General features: G+C 41.2%; 1 protein-coding gene across 6 annotated transcripts; it reads left to right on the top strand.

Moving 5' to 3' along the window:
• Positions 1-5739: 5739 nt before the first annotated feature.
• mmp20a (matrix metallopeptidase 20a (enamelysin)) lies at positions 5740-17797 on the top strand. 6 transcript variants are annotated; one of them, XM_048264215.1, is made up of 14 exons: positions 5740-5872; positions 6055-6116; positions 6249-6312; positions 13897-14034; positions 14136-14423; positions 14760-14998; positions 15105-15253; positions 15362-15487; positions 16005-16160; positions 16297-16420; positions 16610-16743; positions 16853-17012; positions 17216-17319; positions 17431-17797. In XM_048264215.1, exons 5-14 carry the CDS (start codon positions 14328-14330, stop codon positions 17535-17537), a joined length of 1395 nt encoding a protein of 464 aa, XP_048120172.1. In that variant the 5' UTR covers positions 5740-5872; positions 6055-6116; positions 6249-6312; positions 13897-14034; positions 14136-14327; the 3' UTR covers positions 17538-17797. The 6 variants fall into 6 exon arrangements, with proteins under 6 accessions (XP_048120172.1, XP_048120176.1, XP_048120171.1 ...); XM_048264219.1 differs by lacking the exon at positions 13897-14034 and having other exon boundaries at positions 14249-14423; XM_048264214.1 differs by lacking the exon at positions 6055-6116 and having other exon boundaries at positions 14107-14423.
• The last annotated feature ends 1050 nt before the right edge of the window (positions 17798-18847 follow it).

Genomic DNA, 18847 nt, shown 5'->3' on the forward strand with positions numbered 1-18847 from the left:
TATATGATTATATAATTAATATATCATTTATCTGAACTTGATCAGTTGATGATGATGAACCTGTTGCACTCGTTCACTAACCTTCAACCTATCCTAGGCTAACATTGTGAGTCTCAGACGTACCTCAGTGAAGGTAGCAAATTAGCAGGCTATTTTTTTGTAATCACAAATGAGATGACGAGACATTAACCTACTTGTATCAAATACATTTTCTTGACATCCATGAGCAAAAAACAACAGTAGGCTACCCACTTTGGTTATCAGTCTACTCATTGAGAGAGAACAGATACATAAGTAGTAGCCTAGTTTGCAATAACTATCTGTAAGTGGGATATCAATAATGCTTTACTGAACATGCCAGAAAGGAGTAGCCTAATGTTGACGTTATGTGTTAAGATATATCTGCAAATAAACCTGGCATAGGTTTATCATAAACTTTATGGTTAATTAGGCTATGACCCATCACTGAAGTATGTCTATATTTTGCTGGTGCTAGCTAAACTCAAACTGACTTTCACAGTGACAGCCATACAAAGATGCCAGAGAGAGGCAGCTAAGTTAGTCATGACAAACGGGAGGATGCTAACATTAAATATTTTTATTTTGTCAATTTCTTAGGCCTACATCAATATGATCATCACTGACATCAAAAATGGTGGATGCACATCAATACTATTTCATTAGTTGGGGGCCTTAAAGGTGCCCTGCCACACAAAACCATTTTTACTTTTTTATTTTAATTTTTTTTTAAAACATGTTAGGTCCATATGTTTGAGCTATGTCGTGAATGTGAAAATGAACAGCTACCTCCTCTGTCAGCTCTAGCCACTGAAAAGAAATAAGCGGAGAATTTAGGCCAGTTGCAAAAGCTCTTCAGATTGACGTGGAATTGATGGGCTCATTACTATTCATGAGCTCGCCCAGTTGAGACTTTGCCTACAAAATTCGTTTAGCTCTGTGACAGTTTTCGTAGGCCTATGCAAGGATGGCTGAATGTCAACGGACTTGTGCGCTATGCACAAATAGAACTTCAACAATGCATTTTGCCCAAGAACCCAGACTTGAGGATCAAATGGCTTCAGTTTATTTTTTGGAACAATGCCACAGGCTTTGCAAAAAGGTTGCTGTTGAAGCCTGAAGCAGGCTACCATCGCAGTCTACGACCAGTGCCCGTAAGTGAAACGTAATTGTGAACTCAAGGAAGTGCTATGTTATACAGGTTTAATGAACTCGCTAGCCTAGCAGGTTTTATTTATGCACATTTGGACAATGCTAGCACTCGCTAGCCAAGCTAAGTTCATGCCATGAAGCTAAAATTAGTTGATAATGGCTGTCATGTTATGGACGAAACCTACTAGCTGTTAGCCAATCAGAGTCAAGCAGCTTAGCTCCTTGAACATTAATGAGAACTGGCGCAAATCGAGTCTTAATGCAGGCTTTCAATACCACACTAGAATGGCTTGAAACAAGGTAACCAAAGCATGTTTTCCACAACAAATTGTACAGAGACCATGGTAGAACTTCAGACATTACCACAAAGTAATGAAATACGTGTGGCAGGGCATCTTTAAGCACATTTTCACGCAAATTCATCTAAAAGCGCCAAAATTTGGCACAGATGTAACTTATGTCATACTGAAATGATTGGGGGCAAGATGGCAGCCAAATCCAATATGGCCGCTGCCTGAAAAGGGTTCCGACTATAACTTTTGAACCACATGACTTACAAATACAAACCTGATATCTTTTTCAGGTTAATTGATCATAGGAAACACATAGAAATTTTAATATTTATGACCCGGTGCATCTGGACCCCTTATTCCTCCAATTCCAATATAGACACTGTCCAAAAAAGCAGTTTTGACTGTAGTATGGGGCCTTACACCCCATTGTTCGACAAGCACCAAATGTGGCGTGGATGCAGCTGAGGGCATATTGAAATGAAAAGGGCGCCTGAGCCAATGGTCCCTGAGATCAAGATGGCGGTCAAATCCAATATGGCCGTCACCTGAAAGGGATTCGGCTATAGCTTTTGAGCCAGATAGGATACCAATACAAACTTACAAGGATACAAGGATACAAGGAAGTTTATTGTGCATTTATGGGGTAAAAGTGCAGTAGAAGAGGGTTTAGTAGATTAAGTGGCAAGGGCTGCATAAGAAAGGTGGGGGAGGATTGGGATTGGGGGGGGGCACCAACAAGTAGCACCCAAGAGCAACAGGGGCAAGGAAAAACTCCCATACCAAGGAAGAAACCTTGGGCAGATCCACGGCTCAAGGGGCTAACCCAACTGCCAGGGGTCTTGGTGTGTGTGTTGGGGGGACATGGGTAGATGGAGGAATGTTTTTCACACGCTTCTCAAAACACTTCATCACTGTAGACGTCAGGGCTACTGGGCGGTAGTCATTCAGACATGATGGACTTTTGTTTTTCGTTACTGGAACAATAACAGACTGCTTGAGGCAAGTAGGAACTGTCTCTTGAGCCAATGATGTGTTAAAGATATAAGTGAAACTTGATGTCTATTTTACCTTTTTTGACCATGGGAAACCCATAGAAATGCTTACATTTATGATTGGGTATATCAGGACCCCCTAAATTCCCTACACAAACTACAAATGAGGATGTCTATTTTATGTATGTACAGTACGAAGAATATAGAACAGTTGTCGACGGCCGCTATGGGGTATAGAGGAATAAAATGAGTGTTTGTAATCAGTGATCAAACTTTGTCTCACCTGGCTTTGCCCCAGCATAGCTGCACACTTAACCGTTGTAGGTATATGGTAGGTATAACGATGGTAAAAAGTACTGTTTCAAATATCATTCTAGCTAATATGACTGACAGCTTCCACACACTATGACAATGACATGCAAAACTATATCATTGGAATGATTTTGTGAATGATTGAAACATGACAGCCAATCAGAATCCACTGAATTTCAGACATTTATCCTGAGAGCCTTTCCTTGTTGTTAGTTATCGTGGATATTCACATATTTCTTACACAGGCATTTCTAAAATACAGATATGAATGAAGTTTTTTAACAACTATCATAAAAAGCTACTGTCTACCCTAAGTATCAGACTACCTGTAAGAGATCATCCCAGACACTTGGGGTAAGTAAATAACTGAATTGCTCCGACCGTCCTAAAGTACAGCCCAAGGAACACTTGATCACCAGACTATGAAGAAATGTCTACAGAGTGTCTGCCAAGTGTTTGTTTTGATGCGTGGAAGACAGCAACAATGGTTTGTTCAAACAGGAAGAGACAGGGAGGAGGGAGATACATTCACAGATTGTCATCTAAGTACGAGGTGTGCAGGAATGCATGCATACACAGAAACACTTAAAACTCAAGCAGTCAAACTAAAAAAAGAATTATTCAACAAAACTTAATCCTTGAAAATTCTGGAAATTCACAATTTCGTCGCCGTTTAAAAAAAAAAAAAAAAAACATAGTCCAGTCCATACAACTTCATTTCAATTTCAAAAGAAATACTGGACTATGTTTTTTTTTTTTAAACGGCTAATTTAAATTGTGAATTTCCAGAGCACACTTGGCAATCGACTCCTACGGACTTTCCCCTAAAGATGGCAGCAAAGATGGCAACATTTCTGGAAAGGTACTGGCTTGATGAAATTCATTCTGGACTCTCTATCCGACCACATAAAGACCTCGGGATACTTCGGTTTGGCTTTAGAGACCCTCTACTCACTACCAGGTAAGTGTAATGTTGTTTGGAACTGTAGAAGAGGTATAAAAATAGCGTTTTGTAGTGGCGAAATAATATGCCCTTCTCACTTCCACGCTAACGAGTTTTGACTAAAAACGGTAACATCGAACTTTCTCAAAACACATCCGAATGACATGATTTGGATGTCAACTCAACGTATGTCTCCCAATCATCCGTAAATTGATCTAAAGTTCATTTTACTCCGGATAATTCCTTTAAAGCAATGATGCGATCGTGTTCCACTGATCGTTTTGGCCGAGGTGTAATGTCTCTCCAATTTGTATGTTTCCTCATGTTTTTTAATATCTTCTGCACTAACAAAGAAACATGTCAAATGCCACAAAACTCTTCCTTTGTTTGGTAACATAAGGCATATTTTCACCGCTTTTCAGCAAAATCTGAGAGGTGTCATGTACATGGGTGGCTGAGTTGGCGTGGAATGACCCTAATGCTGTAGCATTTACATCTTCCCAGACATTCAGGGCCAGATGTACGTACATTTACGAACGTAGTGTTATCAGGGTCATGGACACACCGCAGATTGTTAGACCCAAGTTTCCGTCGTATTTATCAATCGTTCAATCCTTAGTGTAAACTGCGCCTTTCTCTGCCTTTCTCCGCCCATAAACGCAATTTACGAACGTCCACAACTGAATGGCAGCGCCTACATACAAGCGCCGTTGAATGAAGTTAACTGATGACAACATTAAAAAGAATCAAACGTTTAGTGATCATGAAATAATACCATACATGATAAGATGTAAACAATCAGGGAGATAATAAAGATCAGTAGTTCTACTCAAACTACTTGTGCACGTAGGCTATGGAAGATTGGTCAAATCTAGCAAGTAGGAAAGTTTAAGTGAATGTCGTGAAAGTGAAAGTAAGACATTCGAAAGGCCAACGAAAGTTAAGGTTGCTTTACAAATACTTTCACCACAAAAACTGGTGCTCTAAATAGCGATTCTGTTGCCTTTGAAAGGTTCTCTTATTGACGCATTGAACGGTAATTTGGATTAACACCTGCTTTTACAAGGCGGAAGTATTTAGGCGCAGAATAGACGTGCGCTTTCAGCAGCAGTCTTTGTACATACAGTGGAATACATAATTAGGCGCTCTTTACTCTTCCCCTCCCATCTTTTTACGCTAAACTCCCACTTTCCCCTGGATCCTCCCATGAATGCATATCCATGACATGACAAATGCAATCTGCCACTTTCAGCTCCCTCTACAGGCAGTTTGCGCTTTTATATCATTGCGGCCTGTTTGTACATACCTCGCTATGATCAGAGGTGGAAAGTAACGAAATACATTTACTCACATTATTGTATTGAGTAGTTTAGAAAATTGGTATTTTAAATTTTACTTGATTACATTTTGAGTGAAGTATTGTACTTCGCTACATCAAAAATCCCATTCGTTACTTGAGTAAAAAAAAAGTTAAGAATAACGAAAACAGAAAGGGAGAGCCTACAACAGGACATGTAGCCTACAACAGGACATGAATCAAGCTGGCCATGCAGTCTTTCTCTGAAAGTGATAGAGATGGAGCTGAATCATGAGATGCCTCAGATTGCATGTGCCTATGAAAGTGTATTTTCCGCTATTTCAATGGGTTGTCTCAGTTCGTTTTAGCACTAATGATTGCGGAGAAAGACCTTTCTTTGGAAAGAAGTTTATTAGCAGTTGTTTCCCCTGATTTTGATGTCTCTCTTTTTCCTGTTTCGGACTTTTTTTGTTTTTGGTAACCTGACTTGGCTTTCTTGGAGAAAGAAATTGCACTAGCAGCACAACAATTAGCGGTCCACTACTAGCGTTGCTCAACTAAATAAACAAAAGATAGACTAGCCTATCATGCAGGCGGACTAAACCATTTAGCTCTTTAGCATGGGAGAGTGAGAGTGACCTTAGACAGTTTTCACTATGTTTTATGTGATCAGGTGAGGATCACGACTAATTGCAATCACCTGGGCGTGCGGGCTGGGGGTCAAGGGTACGTAACTTCCTTCCCGACAAACACAAAAGAAGCTCTCCCAAATTGTTTGGTACGCAAGTTGCTTGTCGCTGGTCGGTACAAACCGCGCACTTCATGCTGGGTTTTGGTTGCGAACAACTCCCTCGCTGTGGTCTGGGTAGGTGGAATGTTTCATGTAATCCTTACACTTTTGATGTGAGTTGTTGCCACTGCCGTAGACCACGAACGTTTGTCTGACATGTAGGTAATAGCATAAAGTGAGAGTTTGTGTTTAGCCACGTAGTTTGAACACGGGGCAGGTGGTTGTAGTGTCGTAACGTTTGGCCCATCTTGCTATAGACTGTCATCTCTTCCCTACTCCTGTTTCCCTGTGACTACCAATGCGAATGCTGAACGTGGAGGTAGGCCTCTTACAATAGCAACATTGCAATAGCTATGGTCAAACACTCAACTAATGTGAGCAGACTAAGTGAGCTATACGGGCCAAACAACAGCATGCAGCGTCTGTAATTTTCGCTCCCTTGTTTTTATAGCTGACACACTTCCCTCCTCTGATCCTGTTCCCCTGGGCTAGCTCGCATTGTGGAAAAGGCCCAGGTAGGCATTGGTTATTGTTCTAACAGTGTAACGGTCCTATTTTAAATATGTATCTGGTACAATGTTTTCTTTTTTTTACATGTCGCTTGACTTATGAACAATTAAACTTCATAAAAACTGTTGTGTATTGTTATGAAATGCGACAACCATGGACCAGGGTGTTAAACGTTTCTCTGTTGTAGATCACAGCTGGCTGTCTATCACAGTTTGACCACTGTTTTCCCCCATTAGAGTTTCTTTTGGTATTAGTCAGTGTTAAACTAACAGCACATCAAAGTTGGATGTACGGTATGCTTGTTTGTGTTGGTTTATTTTCTTTGTGTTGTATGCTTGTCTGAGTGTGATACACTGGTGCATTTACACTGTTTGCCAGGGTCTGTTACACGACCAGGTGTAGTGCTGTTGCCATCCCTGAGCTCATATTAGCAGCCAGTTAGCAATTTCAGACTGTTACTCCGAGGCTATTGAGACTTATCCCTCCCCCCGGCAGTATTAGTTTTAATGGGTTCTTGTAACCCTGACTTAGCTTATCCACACGGGAGACTGTTACTCCTGGGGCATAGGGGTCTATCTATGCCCCAGGTGGTATTAGTTCATATTGAGTTCTTTTTGTGACTCCCCAACCTAGTTTCTCCACACAGTAGACTGTTACTCTTGGGCCATAGGGGTCTATGTCCCAGGTAGTATTAGTTCATTATAGCTTCTGCTATTCATTGTAGCTGTATCGGTAGCACTCCACTGGCGCTGAATAGCGTGTTTGTCTTGTTTTTGTTTTGTCTTGTATTGTTTCCTTTATTGAATGCCCCCTCCTTCCCCCTGTTTGCTAGTATGGCCTGCTAGGTCTATTAGGTAACACAGTTAAGGTACTCTAGGACTGCCGCCTTCCCCTAGTTTGCGGTGAGGGCACATTCTAGTGGTTGAGCGTGTACTGAACACCTATTTATACTCGTGTGGGTTGTATTTAGAAAGCTTGAGTGTTACGTTTGTGTGTGTGTATGGCCATAGATCACTTTTGGGGTTGGGCAGCCATCCGAGGGTTACTGTACCTGTGTTAATTCAGGCCGTGTAGCAGCCACCAATCCACTGGGCATTTAATCTATGGTTATGTGTATTACATTTTGTTTTCTTTGATCGTGTTGTGTTGTGATTTTGTTTTTATCGGATTTACCTACTGTACGCCCCTGCCATCTGTTTTAAACAAAGAAAAGAAATAATAAATATAACATTGTTTATACTACTGCCTCTGTCCTCATCCATTTAGTTGGATAAACCTGAGGGCCCTGTCACATTTATATACAACATCCAGTCAGTCAAACTTTACATTTCGCCTGACATTCATTTTGACATTTAATTTGGAAGTTAAAATATTCAGGTAAAGTAAATATAGCCTATGGTGGAAATAAGTATTGAACGCTTAAATTTGTTTCAGTAATTAGCGTAAACTTCCAGTGAGTCTATTCGAATTTTTCACCACACATTATATTAACACATATAAAAAAATCCAAACATAAGAGTTATGTGTAATAAAGTGGAATGACACAGGAAAAAAGTATTGAACGTACCTACTGAAATTTCTTCAATACTTTGTGGAAAAGCCTTTGTTTGTAATGACCGCTTCAAGACATTTCCTGTATGACAAAATGTATTAGTCGCAGTATCAGGTGTGATATTGGCCCATTGTTCTAAACAGATTCCAGGGGTCCCTCTTGTGAATCCTGATCTTTAGTTACTTCCAGAACTGTTTAATAGAATTTAATTGAATTGGCTGCCTTCAAGTCTTTCTGGAGCTTTCTCAGAGTGGTCCTTTACCCTTGGAATTGACTATCCTGACTCCCTGGTCAGAAATATTGCGAGGAGATCCTGTGCATGGTCGGTTGATGATGCAGTGATGTTCCTTCCACTTGCAGATAATGGCTCCCATGCTGCTTACTGGAAGATTCTGACGTTTTGAAATGCATCTGTAAGCAGTGTCATTGATATGTTGTGCAACAATAAGGTTGCAAAGGTCTTGGGAGAGCTTTTTGCTTTTATCTACAAGAAATGTTTCTTGTGTGACACCTTGGTAATGAAAAACCTTTTTATAGTCCATCAATATGTAGGCTACTAACCAAGCTTATATTAATTTGCACAGATAGAAAGGATAACTACTTACAGATTCCAGCTCGTTCCTTCCCTTTCCTTGCCTTAGTGCTTTTTCTTAGCGTGTTCAATACTTTTTCCCTGTGTTATTCCACTTCATTACACATGACTCTACTTATGGAGTTGTTTAGATTTTTTTGTGTGGGGATTACCTGAGTTATTACTAATGCCTGGTGAATATTTTGTGCCCCCTGTATTCCACTTTTCAAGGGCCCTCTCCTCCATTGGGGCCCTATACTTCCCACTTTTGAGTGCTGTATCTCCTCATTAGAAAGTCTCTGGTAAAACTGGTTGTTCAGTGGGGTATACTGCGAAGCACGTTAGACATATCTAGGCTATGTAGACATATCGAGGCTTCACAAAGCCTTGACTCAGGGGTATACGTTGAGTGATACTACGATAGCAGTTATGTAATATATTTGTCAAACTAGGCTTTCAGCTCAGATCTGTGCACGTTCTCGGTGTTGGGATGACGTTGGCCAATTGTGAAATGTGGAGACGCACAAGACCGCCTCTATTTAAAAACATTTACTTCCGCATTCATGAGTGATGGCTTAATCTACGCTGCGGTCATTTTTTGTGTCTAACCTATAACATCAAATAAATCAATTGTCATCAGTTGTTGTGTGGTATGCACGTCCATAGTGGGATATTTGCACGCACAGCATTATTGAAGTGCATTCGAGATCCAAAATGTTAGAGGCGGAGCTCCACCTGTAAGATGTATGACAGAATCCTACACGTGAGAACTTGATTTGAGCTATAACTTAGCACATAACCTCCTCCCGACCAGGTTTGGTTGACGGCATAAGATACCATGGTGATATAGCGACACTAAAACAGATCCACTTTCGTGTCACAGCATACCCTGGCTTTGAGCGCAACATACCTCGCTAACCCACTAATCGAGATTCGTAGTATACCCCACTGGTAGCCCAAAAAAAAAAAAAAGTAACTTTTACTTAAATTACATTTTAAATGAAGTACTTTTTACTTTTACTTGAGTACATTTTCAGATCAGTATTTTAACTTGTACTTGAGTAATATTTCATCAAAGTATTGGTACTTTTACTTGAGTACAATATTTTCGTACTTTTTCCACCTCTGGCTATGATTTTACACGCACATTGCGAAACATACGCCTGAAGTGGGCGCAAAAGTGTTCGTACATCTGGCCCTCAGTCTTGACACATTTAGTCAATTCTTGACAGCTCTCAGCAATTGGTGGGAGTGTCATCCACACTACTTGCCAAATGTCACCTTTTTTCCTCCAACCCAGTTGGCAGGACTCTCCATATTCATTTGATATATACTTGCCTGGCCCCAGATACAGACAGCTTGATAGGTTGCACACTTCACATGCTTAGCAAGAGACGCTCTTGTTGGTGGAATGGCATCATAGGACCTCTGCTTCCGTGCAAACAGCTCTACCACGAAAGGCTAACACAACATCACAACCAGTGAGGGCATGGACAAAAAGCATGCCATCTGACAGACTTACCATGACCAAATTCAATCCACAGCTCCTCTAAGCCTGCATCCAATAGAGTCCCAAAAACACTGAGTGCAATAGCAAGAATATCCGTGTCACAGGCCTTAATCAACACAGATTCTTTTGCGCGCATGTAGTTTAGCTGTGTGTGTGGAACGTTGGTAAACCTAACTCCCCGACGCCTCAAGAGTGCTGCTGGCATGCGAGCTAGTAGCCTGGGCTTTTAGCTCAATTGTCAGCACGCTCGACTCCCAATCCAAGGGGTTGCTGTTCGCGGGTTTGAGTCCGGGCGTGTGCAGGGCTGAATCGCACAGGTTCAATACAATGCAGGTTACACGCAACTGCATGAAGGGCATGCAGAAAGATTCTAGTGTCAGCCTCTTCATGGTTGCAAGGACTTAGGTCTTCCAGGCTGTCAGGTTTATGCAAAGAACATTTTCTTCTTTGGTCACAATCACCACATTGTCTGGACACCAAGTCACAATTAGGTAAGCTAGAAACCCAAAAGCCAATCTGCAAAACTTTGTGGGTCTTGTGGACCACAAAGTTCCCTTGCTGAAATTCATTGGCCAACTGAGGATGTGTTTGTTGTAAAGAGACCAGGTCTCTAAGGTGTATGGAAAGCCATCTAGCGTAGTTGACATTATTGTTTGCAAAGAAGGGGATGAGTGCAGACAATGATTGACAATACAAAGTGAAGTTTGCTTCTTTGAAAGACCTGATCAAAGAGAACATCACCAATTGCATTGACATCACAAGCTCCCAGAATTGAAACTGTGGACTCATCTGCCTATTTTCACACCAGTCTTCCCAACTTAAAGAAGTATGGCCTCGATCGATATTCGAGAGGGAGAATAAATGGTATTCGATTGAGAAAGAGGATCAACGATATTCGAGAGTGAGCTTCGATAAACGATTTTCGAGTGCAGTCCAACTATTTTTGGCCGCCATCTTGGAAACTAGCCTTGAAATAGATTTCTTTCTTTGCACCATTTATTTTGCCATGTTAAAATACATACAAATTTATGTCTAGATCATGTAAATACGTCCAGCCATTAAAGTTCTAAAGCAAAAAACGTTTTTCTTACATTTGATGTGGCGGCCATCTTGAAAAATGTCCGCCGTGTTGGATTTTCAGGTGGCTAATGTGCTTTCCTCAAAAAAGTAGGTTCTAGTGATTTTGGTGCTTTGTCCAATTTTGGTGCTTGTATCACAAAGTGAACGATTGTCCTGGAATATGGACTTAACCTGCCGCACTATATTGATATACGATTTGCACTAGCTTTGCACCAATTTCAGGGAAGCCTGTTTAATGAATAGTACAGTATAAGGCTATATAATAAGATGTGGTGGTGTTGAAGCCTATAGCCCAATGTTTTCTTGTCAAGTGCTCTGTTTGTGACATTTTTTTGTAATAAAGAGCACAAAATAAATACTTGTTGGCCTCCATAGTAGAACTTTGTAGGCCTACACATTCAGGAACAGGTATTGGGTTCTGGCCGAAGTCGAGCAACATAAAAGTAATAAGTAATGTAAAAAATGACTCTCCATAGAGGGTAACTAAGTAAAGTAACAGGTTACTTTTTTAAGAGAAGTAACGAGCAAACACTACTTTTTAAAAGTAACTTCCCCAACACTGGTTATCTTTTTAAGTATATTTTTGGGGGCTTTTTTATGCCTTTTAATGAGAGAGGACGGTGGAGAATGACAGAAAGAGAGTTGGGGTGGGATCCGGAAAGGACCACGGGGTGGGAATCGAACCCGGGTTGTTGGCATACGGTGCAGGTGCCCCAGCCAGTCGAGCCCTTTAACATGTACATTTTTGCCCCTTTTTGTGCTTTGTATACATAGATCATCTATGCCACCAAAGAACATGTGTCCCCACCAAAGCTGAGATCAAACCTACGCCCTTGGGATCTTGTATGTTTTTCGAAATGCAAGTTGGACTAAAACACCAATGTAGTTTTGACTCATAATCAACAACAGATTTGAGTTAACATAATTCCATTGTAAATCATTCTGGATTCCAGTGATCCAAAATAGTTATCGACATGTGAATTTGGCTGCATTAAAAAACTATTTTAGACATGGGTTTTGTCTCCATATTTCTATCTATACTGTAGACCAAAGATCTAAATAGCTGTATATTTGTCCGATTTGCCAGTAAAGGAATGTAGTATCTCTTCTTGCTTCTTTTGGTAAAAAAAAGGCCTACCCTTTGATGGATTTGAAGTGGATAAGTGTCCTGGAATACAGCCCATGATTGACTGTGGGCACGTGTGTGTGTGTGTGTGTGTGTGTGTGTGTGTGTGTGTGTGTTCAGTGTGTCCATCAGCCACACTACCCGCACAGAGCTTTTCAATTAGAGGTTGTGTCTTCAGGCCTGTTTACAACAGCTTATCATAGCAGACATTTCCACGCTGATCCCACTAGTTCATTGAGCATGTTTATATTGCTGAATTGACCCATGACTAACCTACTTTTTCAGAAAATTGCCCTACTTACTTACTGAGGTGACTCAAGAATCTGAAGGGAAGTACAAACCACATGGTGTCTCAACCGTTCCCCCTTTGACCACAGCTGATAGAAGGGAGGTATCCTACTGGGGTACTCATACACTTTGGAGCATATGGACAGGCCCATTGTCACAAGAACAATCATGGATTAATCATGAATCAAAGCCAAATTGGTCAGAAAATGATCTCAGATGTGCTCAGAACACATTGAAAATATACTGGTAATTTTCTGCTAAGCCTACCATTTCTCTATTCCCCTATATTCAGAAGAAGACATTTCAACATGTCAAAGAACTGTTCAAGCTCTGCCAGACAGGATGTGTCAACATGTTTGAGTTATTTGTGCCAAGTCCTTCCTGAAACACGTCAGATGCAGAAGTGCTGCATATTTGTCTATTTACCCTGTCTCTGAGCCTGGGCTTAAGTGCTGCAGAATAAGTGGCTTTTATTAACATACCTGTGTAAATATATGGTAGTTCATATTGCTCAGGTCATGGGGTTCCCTAATTGTGAAACTACACCCTTCAAGATACCCAGAGTCACTCACCAGGAATTCTGGCATGGAAAGACACGCCACTCAAGGGTCCTGTCTGTGCTTGCATTTCTGTGCACAGCCATGTTCCCATCCAAAAACAACCCAGAGAACACTATAGTCCAAAACAGTGACACCATTATCAACTTATTGTCCTTTTCTCCAAAAGCAATGTGTTACCGTAGTATTGAAATCATAGGCGTATTGCATCTTGTACAGGCTTGCTGTGTGTTGATTCAGACATGGTTACAGACATGATTGTCCTAATCTAGCCCCTGACAGCAGCTGACCTTAGAATAGAATCCTGTCCTGATATGCCAGGTCTGGGATGGGTGCCACCCAGAGTCCATTGCATTCTGGGATGGTTACTCAAAGAAGCATGGAGCCACATCATTATCATGGGTTGCCAGTTCTGTCTGGAAAATAATAGTTCCTTTAAATAGACACATTGTACCTAAAGGCTCTTTCACATGCCTCTCACGAGGCAGACCCATTTCCTAAAACTAGTTAAAAAATCATAGGGGCTACCACTGGAGAGCATTTGTCATATTAATTGATATGTTCTTTCTTTCTCTAATAGAATTGTAGCCAACCCATCACACCCCTTTCATAGCCAATATACAAACTGCAAGAGCACTGTTTTCTTTTTCCCCTACAAACTACTATTCTAAAGCAGTCTTTACAGTCGTTCTAATCGGACATTGGAGTAAGTGTTGTGTCTCATGAATGTTTCATGTTTCTTTGTTATCGAATGGATCAGTGTAGAAGCTTGTTATCGTCATTAATGTGTGTTAAAATGTAACGTGTTAACACTTTAACTTCATCTCATGTTAATGCTATGCAGCACACCTTCCCTTTGGAGCAATAAAGTGTAAATAATTTCCATCTAAAAACACTTTTTTCAGTTCATATTACAGCCCAATTTGAAGATAGATTACAGTCTCGGTCAGAATCTACTCCTGGCTGTGTGTATTACCTTAGCAGTACAACTCTAAAGCAGTGCTCTTCCATATTGAATCTGGGACATCTGAGTATCATTCCAGGTAATCTAATCCCCGCAACATGTTCAACTTCCTGCCAGTCCGTCATTGCTGTTCCTTCTAAAATTATGACAGCTTTGCACCATGTGGTGATATCATTGCAGACTCAGGGGTCCTTCAGGCATTCCTGTAAGGACCACAGAAAGCCCAGGGTGAAACTAAGCACTTTTGGACTGCTAGTCTCACAGTGGTTAGGTACTTTCTCGTGATTCACCAGCGCCTTGTACTGATTGGTGGAGGAGTCCAGATATAAGGCGGAGAGCGACTCAGCCTGCCACAGCCTACAGACTCTCAGCATGGAGCTCACCTGCACCCTCCTCCTGGCCCTGCTGGCCCTGGGCTCTGGAATGCCCCTCTCCTCGGAAGAGACTGACAACCGCCTGTTAGCTGAGGTAAGTCAGCCTCTACAGGACTAAATCAGATACACAACACATGTAGTTATGAAAGGAATAGAATTATGAAATTTAGAAAGATAATATGATATATGACAGATATCAGTGTGAAAATATGTTTGGGATCTGTGGGAAAAATCTGTGGCCATTGACTTCCAGCTGAACAAAATACCTCTTTCAGCAAAACGGCAGAATTACATCTCATTACATTGACGGCTATAATTTCACTCCTACTAAAATCAATGTTTGGTCTGTAAGAACATTGTGATATTACATTTCATTTAACACTTCTCTATTGAATTAACCCTCCTTCCTTTTGTTTTTCCTTGTGTTCAGAAATATCTCCGTAAGTTTTACCACCTGCCAAATGGACTCCAGGGATCCCGTAAGCCCTCAGGCAGCTTTGAGAGCAAAGTCCGGGAGATGCAGGCTTTCTTCGGCCTGGAGGTGACGGGCAGCCTTGATGACAAGACCCTGGAGGTCATGCAGCAGCCCAGGTGTGGAGTTCCTGATGTGGCTGAATACAACGTCTTCCCCAGGAACCTCAAATGGGAAAAAAACGAAGTGACATACAGGTAACTCACACAACACTGGATAAAGAAGTAGAACATAAGAATGGGAAGACATCAGCCATCAAAAGAGTATGACTGATGGTAAGATTGTCGTGGCTTTGCTCTTTAGAATAGTCAACTACACTCCTGACTTACCCAACTCCGATGTGGACAAGGTGCTCCATAAAGCACTGAAGGTGTGGAGCGGTGTGACCCCTCTGACCTTCAAGAGGATAAAAGAGGGCATTGCAGACATCATGATCCAGTTTGGACATGGAGGTTAGGCATTCATGCTTTTCCATGACTGTTGTTGCTTATGCAGATGAGTAAATTAGTGAGAGCCTTGTTGTGAAACGTTCATAAAAATAAACTCTTCCACTTCCTCAGAGCACGGAGACTTCAATCCTTTTGATGGTCCAAATGGTCTGTTGGCCCATGCCTATCCCCCTGGTCAGGGCCTTGGAGGAGACACCCACTTTGATGAAGATGAGAAGTGGACAGAAGACTCAGAAGGTAAAGCTTTAAGGTGTTGGATCTGTTCAGTCAATTAGGGTCAGTCAATTAGGGTCTAGCTATGGGAATAGTGTATGGCAGCTAACCATATTATTTCATGTTCTGATATGACATGCACAACGTTTGACTATGTTAAGTGATAGGAGCATAACATAAAGTGACCAAATTGCTTTGCAATATTTTAACCCAGAAATACTTATGGGTGATTTACAGTAATGTTAACAGTAAGCTACGATCTAGCTGTTCTAACAATATTAGTGCTGTTATCACCAGTTGTAGGCTAATAACTATTTAAATTTGATTGCTGGTTATGTTAGCGCAGATTGAATAGGCGGTGTCAGCCAACTCGATAGGGCAGTTGTAACATTGGACAGCGCGCAATGGTCTTAGGTTAGCACAGCTTGACTTGAGCACAAAGTGCAGCTGAATAGGTGGTGTCTGTGTTGGCCAGGCTGTTGGTTTGTTTGGCTCGCCATATCTACCAACTGAACTCTGCTCCTGTACTCATCTTATCTAGAGTATAATCTGTTTCGGGTGGCGGTCCATGAGTTCGGTCACGCCCTCGGCCTGGCTCACTCTGCAGACCCAGGGGCCCTGATGTTCCCCATCTACTCGTACACTACAGGATACCCCCTGTCTGAAGATGATGTGGAAGGGATACAGTCTCTCTATGGTAAGTGCAGTTTCCAAGGTGTTACTTCTTGAGTGATGTTTCATGTTTTGATTTTTTTATATATATCATGATCAATATGTTGCCATATTCCCACACTTACATCATTGCAACCCTCCATCCTGAAATCATAATATAGGGAAAAACCCTGATTCGGACAAAAAAGTGCATCCTAAGCCAGTGGCCCCAAACAAATGTGACCCAATGCTGACATTTGATGCCGTGACAGAGCTTAGAGGAGAAACACTTGTCTTCAAAGGGAGGTGTGTCCAGTAATCCATTGTTCTAATTTAATATATATAATTCAATATAATTCATTGTTCTAATTCAATATATTGTGTGCATGAATATGGATATACTGTATGTTACTGTATCTTCTATATTTATTGGTGACATTGATACGTTGATGCTTTGACTTGACTGTATTTTACCCCTTTGCTGTTGCTGGGTAGATTTTATTGGCGACTGCATCAAAACATGCCTGAGCCTGAGCTGACCCTGATCAAGTCCACGTGGCCAATGCTCCCAAACAGAGTGGACGCTGCGTTTGAGAACCCTAGCAAGGACAGGGTGTACATATTCAGTGGTAGGCTGTGGCTATTCTCATACGGGTTGTTCCTCCTAACATGTCTGGACATGTCTATAAGGCTTACGGGCAGTCAGTGAATTAATGACGGTGCTCTGAACTCTGACAGGCATCCGTATGTGGGCCCTTAATGGCTACGACCTGGTGGAAGGCTACCCGAAATACATCCATAAACTGGGCCTACCAAAGAAAATCAGAAAGCTAGATGCTGCTGTGTACATTCCAGACACGGGCAAGACCCTTCTCTTCACTGACGAAGACTACTGGAGGTGAGCTATGTCTCTCTCCTTTAATTTCACTGTCCTCTTTCTGTCTTGTCTTCTATCTGCCAAATATATTGCCAAAGCAGTCATAGAAAGGATGAGGAATATCACACATCTCTCTTATATCTGGATATATTGTAAATAATCAAATCCATTTACACCATCACTGTATGATGGAAACACCAACGGGGTAATCATCTTTTTCACAGCTATGATGAAGAATCAGGCCAGATGGACAGTGGATATCCCAGATCCATTGAGGATGATTTCCCTGGAATAGGAGATGAAGTGGACGCTGCTGCATATCATTATGGTATGTCAAACCATCCCACTCATTTACAAGCGCTCAAGAAAAACATATTATATGTCATATTGAACTCACAATGAGGTTGATGGATTCTAACTCATTATTTGATTTCCACAGGACATTTGAATTTCTTCCGCAAAAGCCTGCAGTTTGAGTACAGCTACAACTCACGGAAAGTCATCCGGCTCTTGAGACCTAACTCTTTTCTCAATGCAGTGTGTTAATTAACAAGTGAAAGAATGAAGTATGCAGGACAATACTACTCTATTTATGAAACTGCTGTATTTGTGCATCTGCTGGGCCAGGTTTGATTGCTGATGTAAATGTGATTTATCACCCATAAGAGGGTGCTACTGATGACATGTCTAATGGACAGAATGTTTTTATTACTTATTTAATTATATAATTCATACAAAATAAAAATGTCTGTGTGCACACAAAATGTACTTGCGTTGGAACCTATTATAAAATATTAACAAAAGTATCTAAGTATAACTCGCCTTATTCATGATTTTCACATTGAATATATCATAGTTTAAACATGCAGCAGAACATTTGGTTTGGTTTTGTAGAATCATATGACAGGATAATATATAAGGTTCTCCCTGCCTCACTAAAAGCACAATGAAAACTACCAGAACAATACAGAAGTGCAGTGTATTTCTGACATAAGTATACTGACCTGACCTGACCTGACCTGACCTGACCAGAACACAACAAGGTCATTGGGAAAAGGATATGGTGCAGGCCCAGTATGCCTATAGTGTCTGAGACGGCACAGCCTGCAGTCAACACATAACGAGTCCAGCATGTATCACATTCAGCAATATATTCACAGTGCTGCAAGAAGTTGAATGAGCCTTCTGTTACTGTGATGTCATTTCCTGCACTGGGCTAAACATGTTTTAAGAGTGCTAGTCTGCCCTCTGCTGTTTTCTTGGTTCTGTTCTTGGTTCAGCAGTTGCTCAGGTCTGGGTTGGCCACTGGGTGGGAGCAAACAACAAACAAAACACCCAACATAGTATTCATGGCAAGTCACCATTAAGGGCAAACAGGGATGTAGTGGGGGCTAAACGCATGTAGCCGCACTTTACCCACCTCTGACATTTCAGAAATACTGTTTATCCACCTCTAAAACAGTTTATTCACCAATACAATTACAACTTTAACATTTAAAAATCACACTAAAAATCCACATTCACTCACCAACACCATTTAATACCACTGGTATTGTTATAAACATTGGCCATAACCTCCACCATCATCAAACATGTTCTGATTGCCTTTTTAAATAATCTGATACCGCATGGCACAGTCCAATTTACCGTGATCACAGAATTCATCGTTTACCTCTTATTTTACCATATACCCCTGAGGACAAATAATGTCATACTAATGATTCCTCACAAAGTGATGCCTTTTAGCCTTATGAAGTAAGGATCAAATTGAGGCTGATTTTGTGTCAAAAGAGCCTAAAGGATTATGACAGGGTTGCACCACATGATGGCAGCAGTCAGCAATACCAAGATGTCCT

This window comes from Alosa alosa, chromosome 15 (assembly GCF_017589495.1).
Source record: "Alosa alosa isolate M-15738 ecotype Scorff River chromosome 15, AALO_Geno_1.1, whole genome shotgun sequence".
In the NCBI taxonomy this organism is placed as follows: domain Eukaryota; kingdom Metazoa; phylum Chordata; class Actinopteri; order Clupeiformes; family Clupeidae; genus Alosa; species Alosa alosa.

Excerpts from the sequence above, each read along its gene's own strand:
- mmp20a (XM_048264215.1), top strand. The coding sequence starts at position 14,328 with ATGGAGCTCACCTGCACCCTCCTCCTGGCCCTGCTGGCCCTGGGCTCT. Across the intron at positions 14,424-14,759 it reads ACAACCGCCTGTTAGCTGAG|AAATATCTCCGTAAGTTTTA; the intron begins GTAAGTCAGCCT and ends CCTTGTGTTCAG. Across the intron at positions 16,161-16,296 it reads AGGGATACAGTCTCTCTATG|GGAAAAACCCTGATTCGGAC; the intron begins GTAAGTGCAGTT and ends ATCATAATATAG.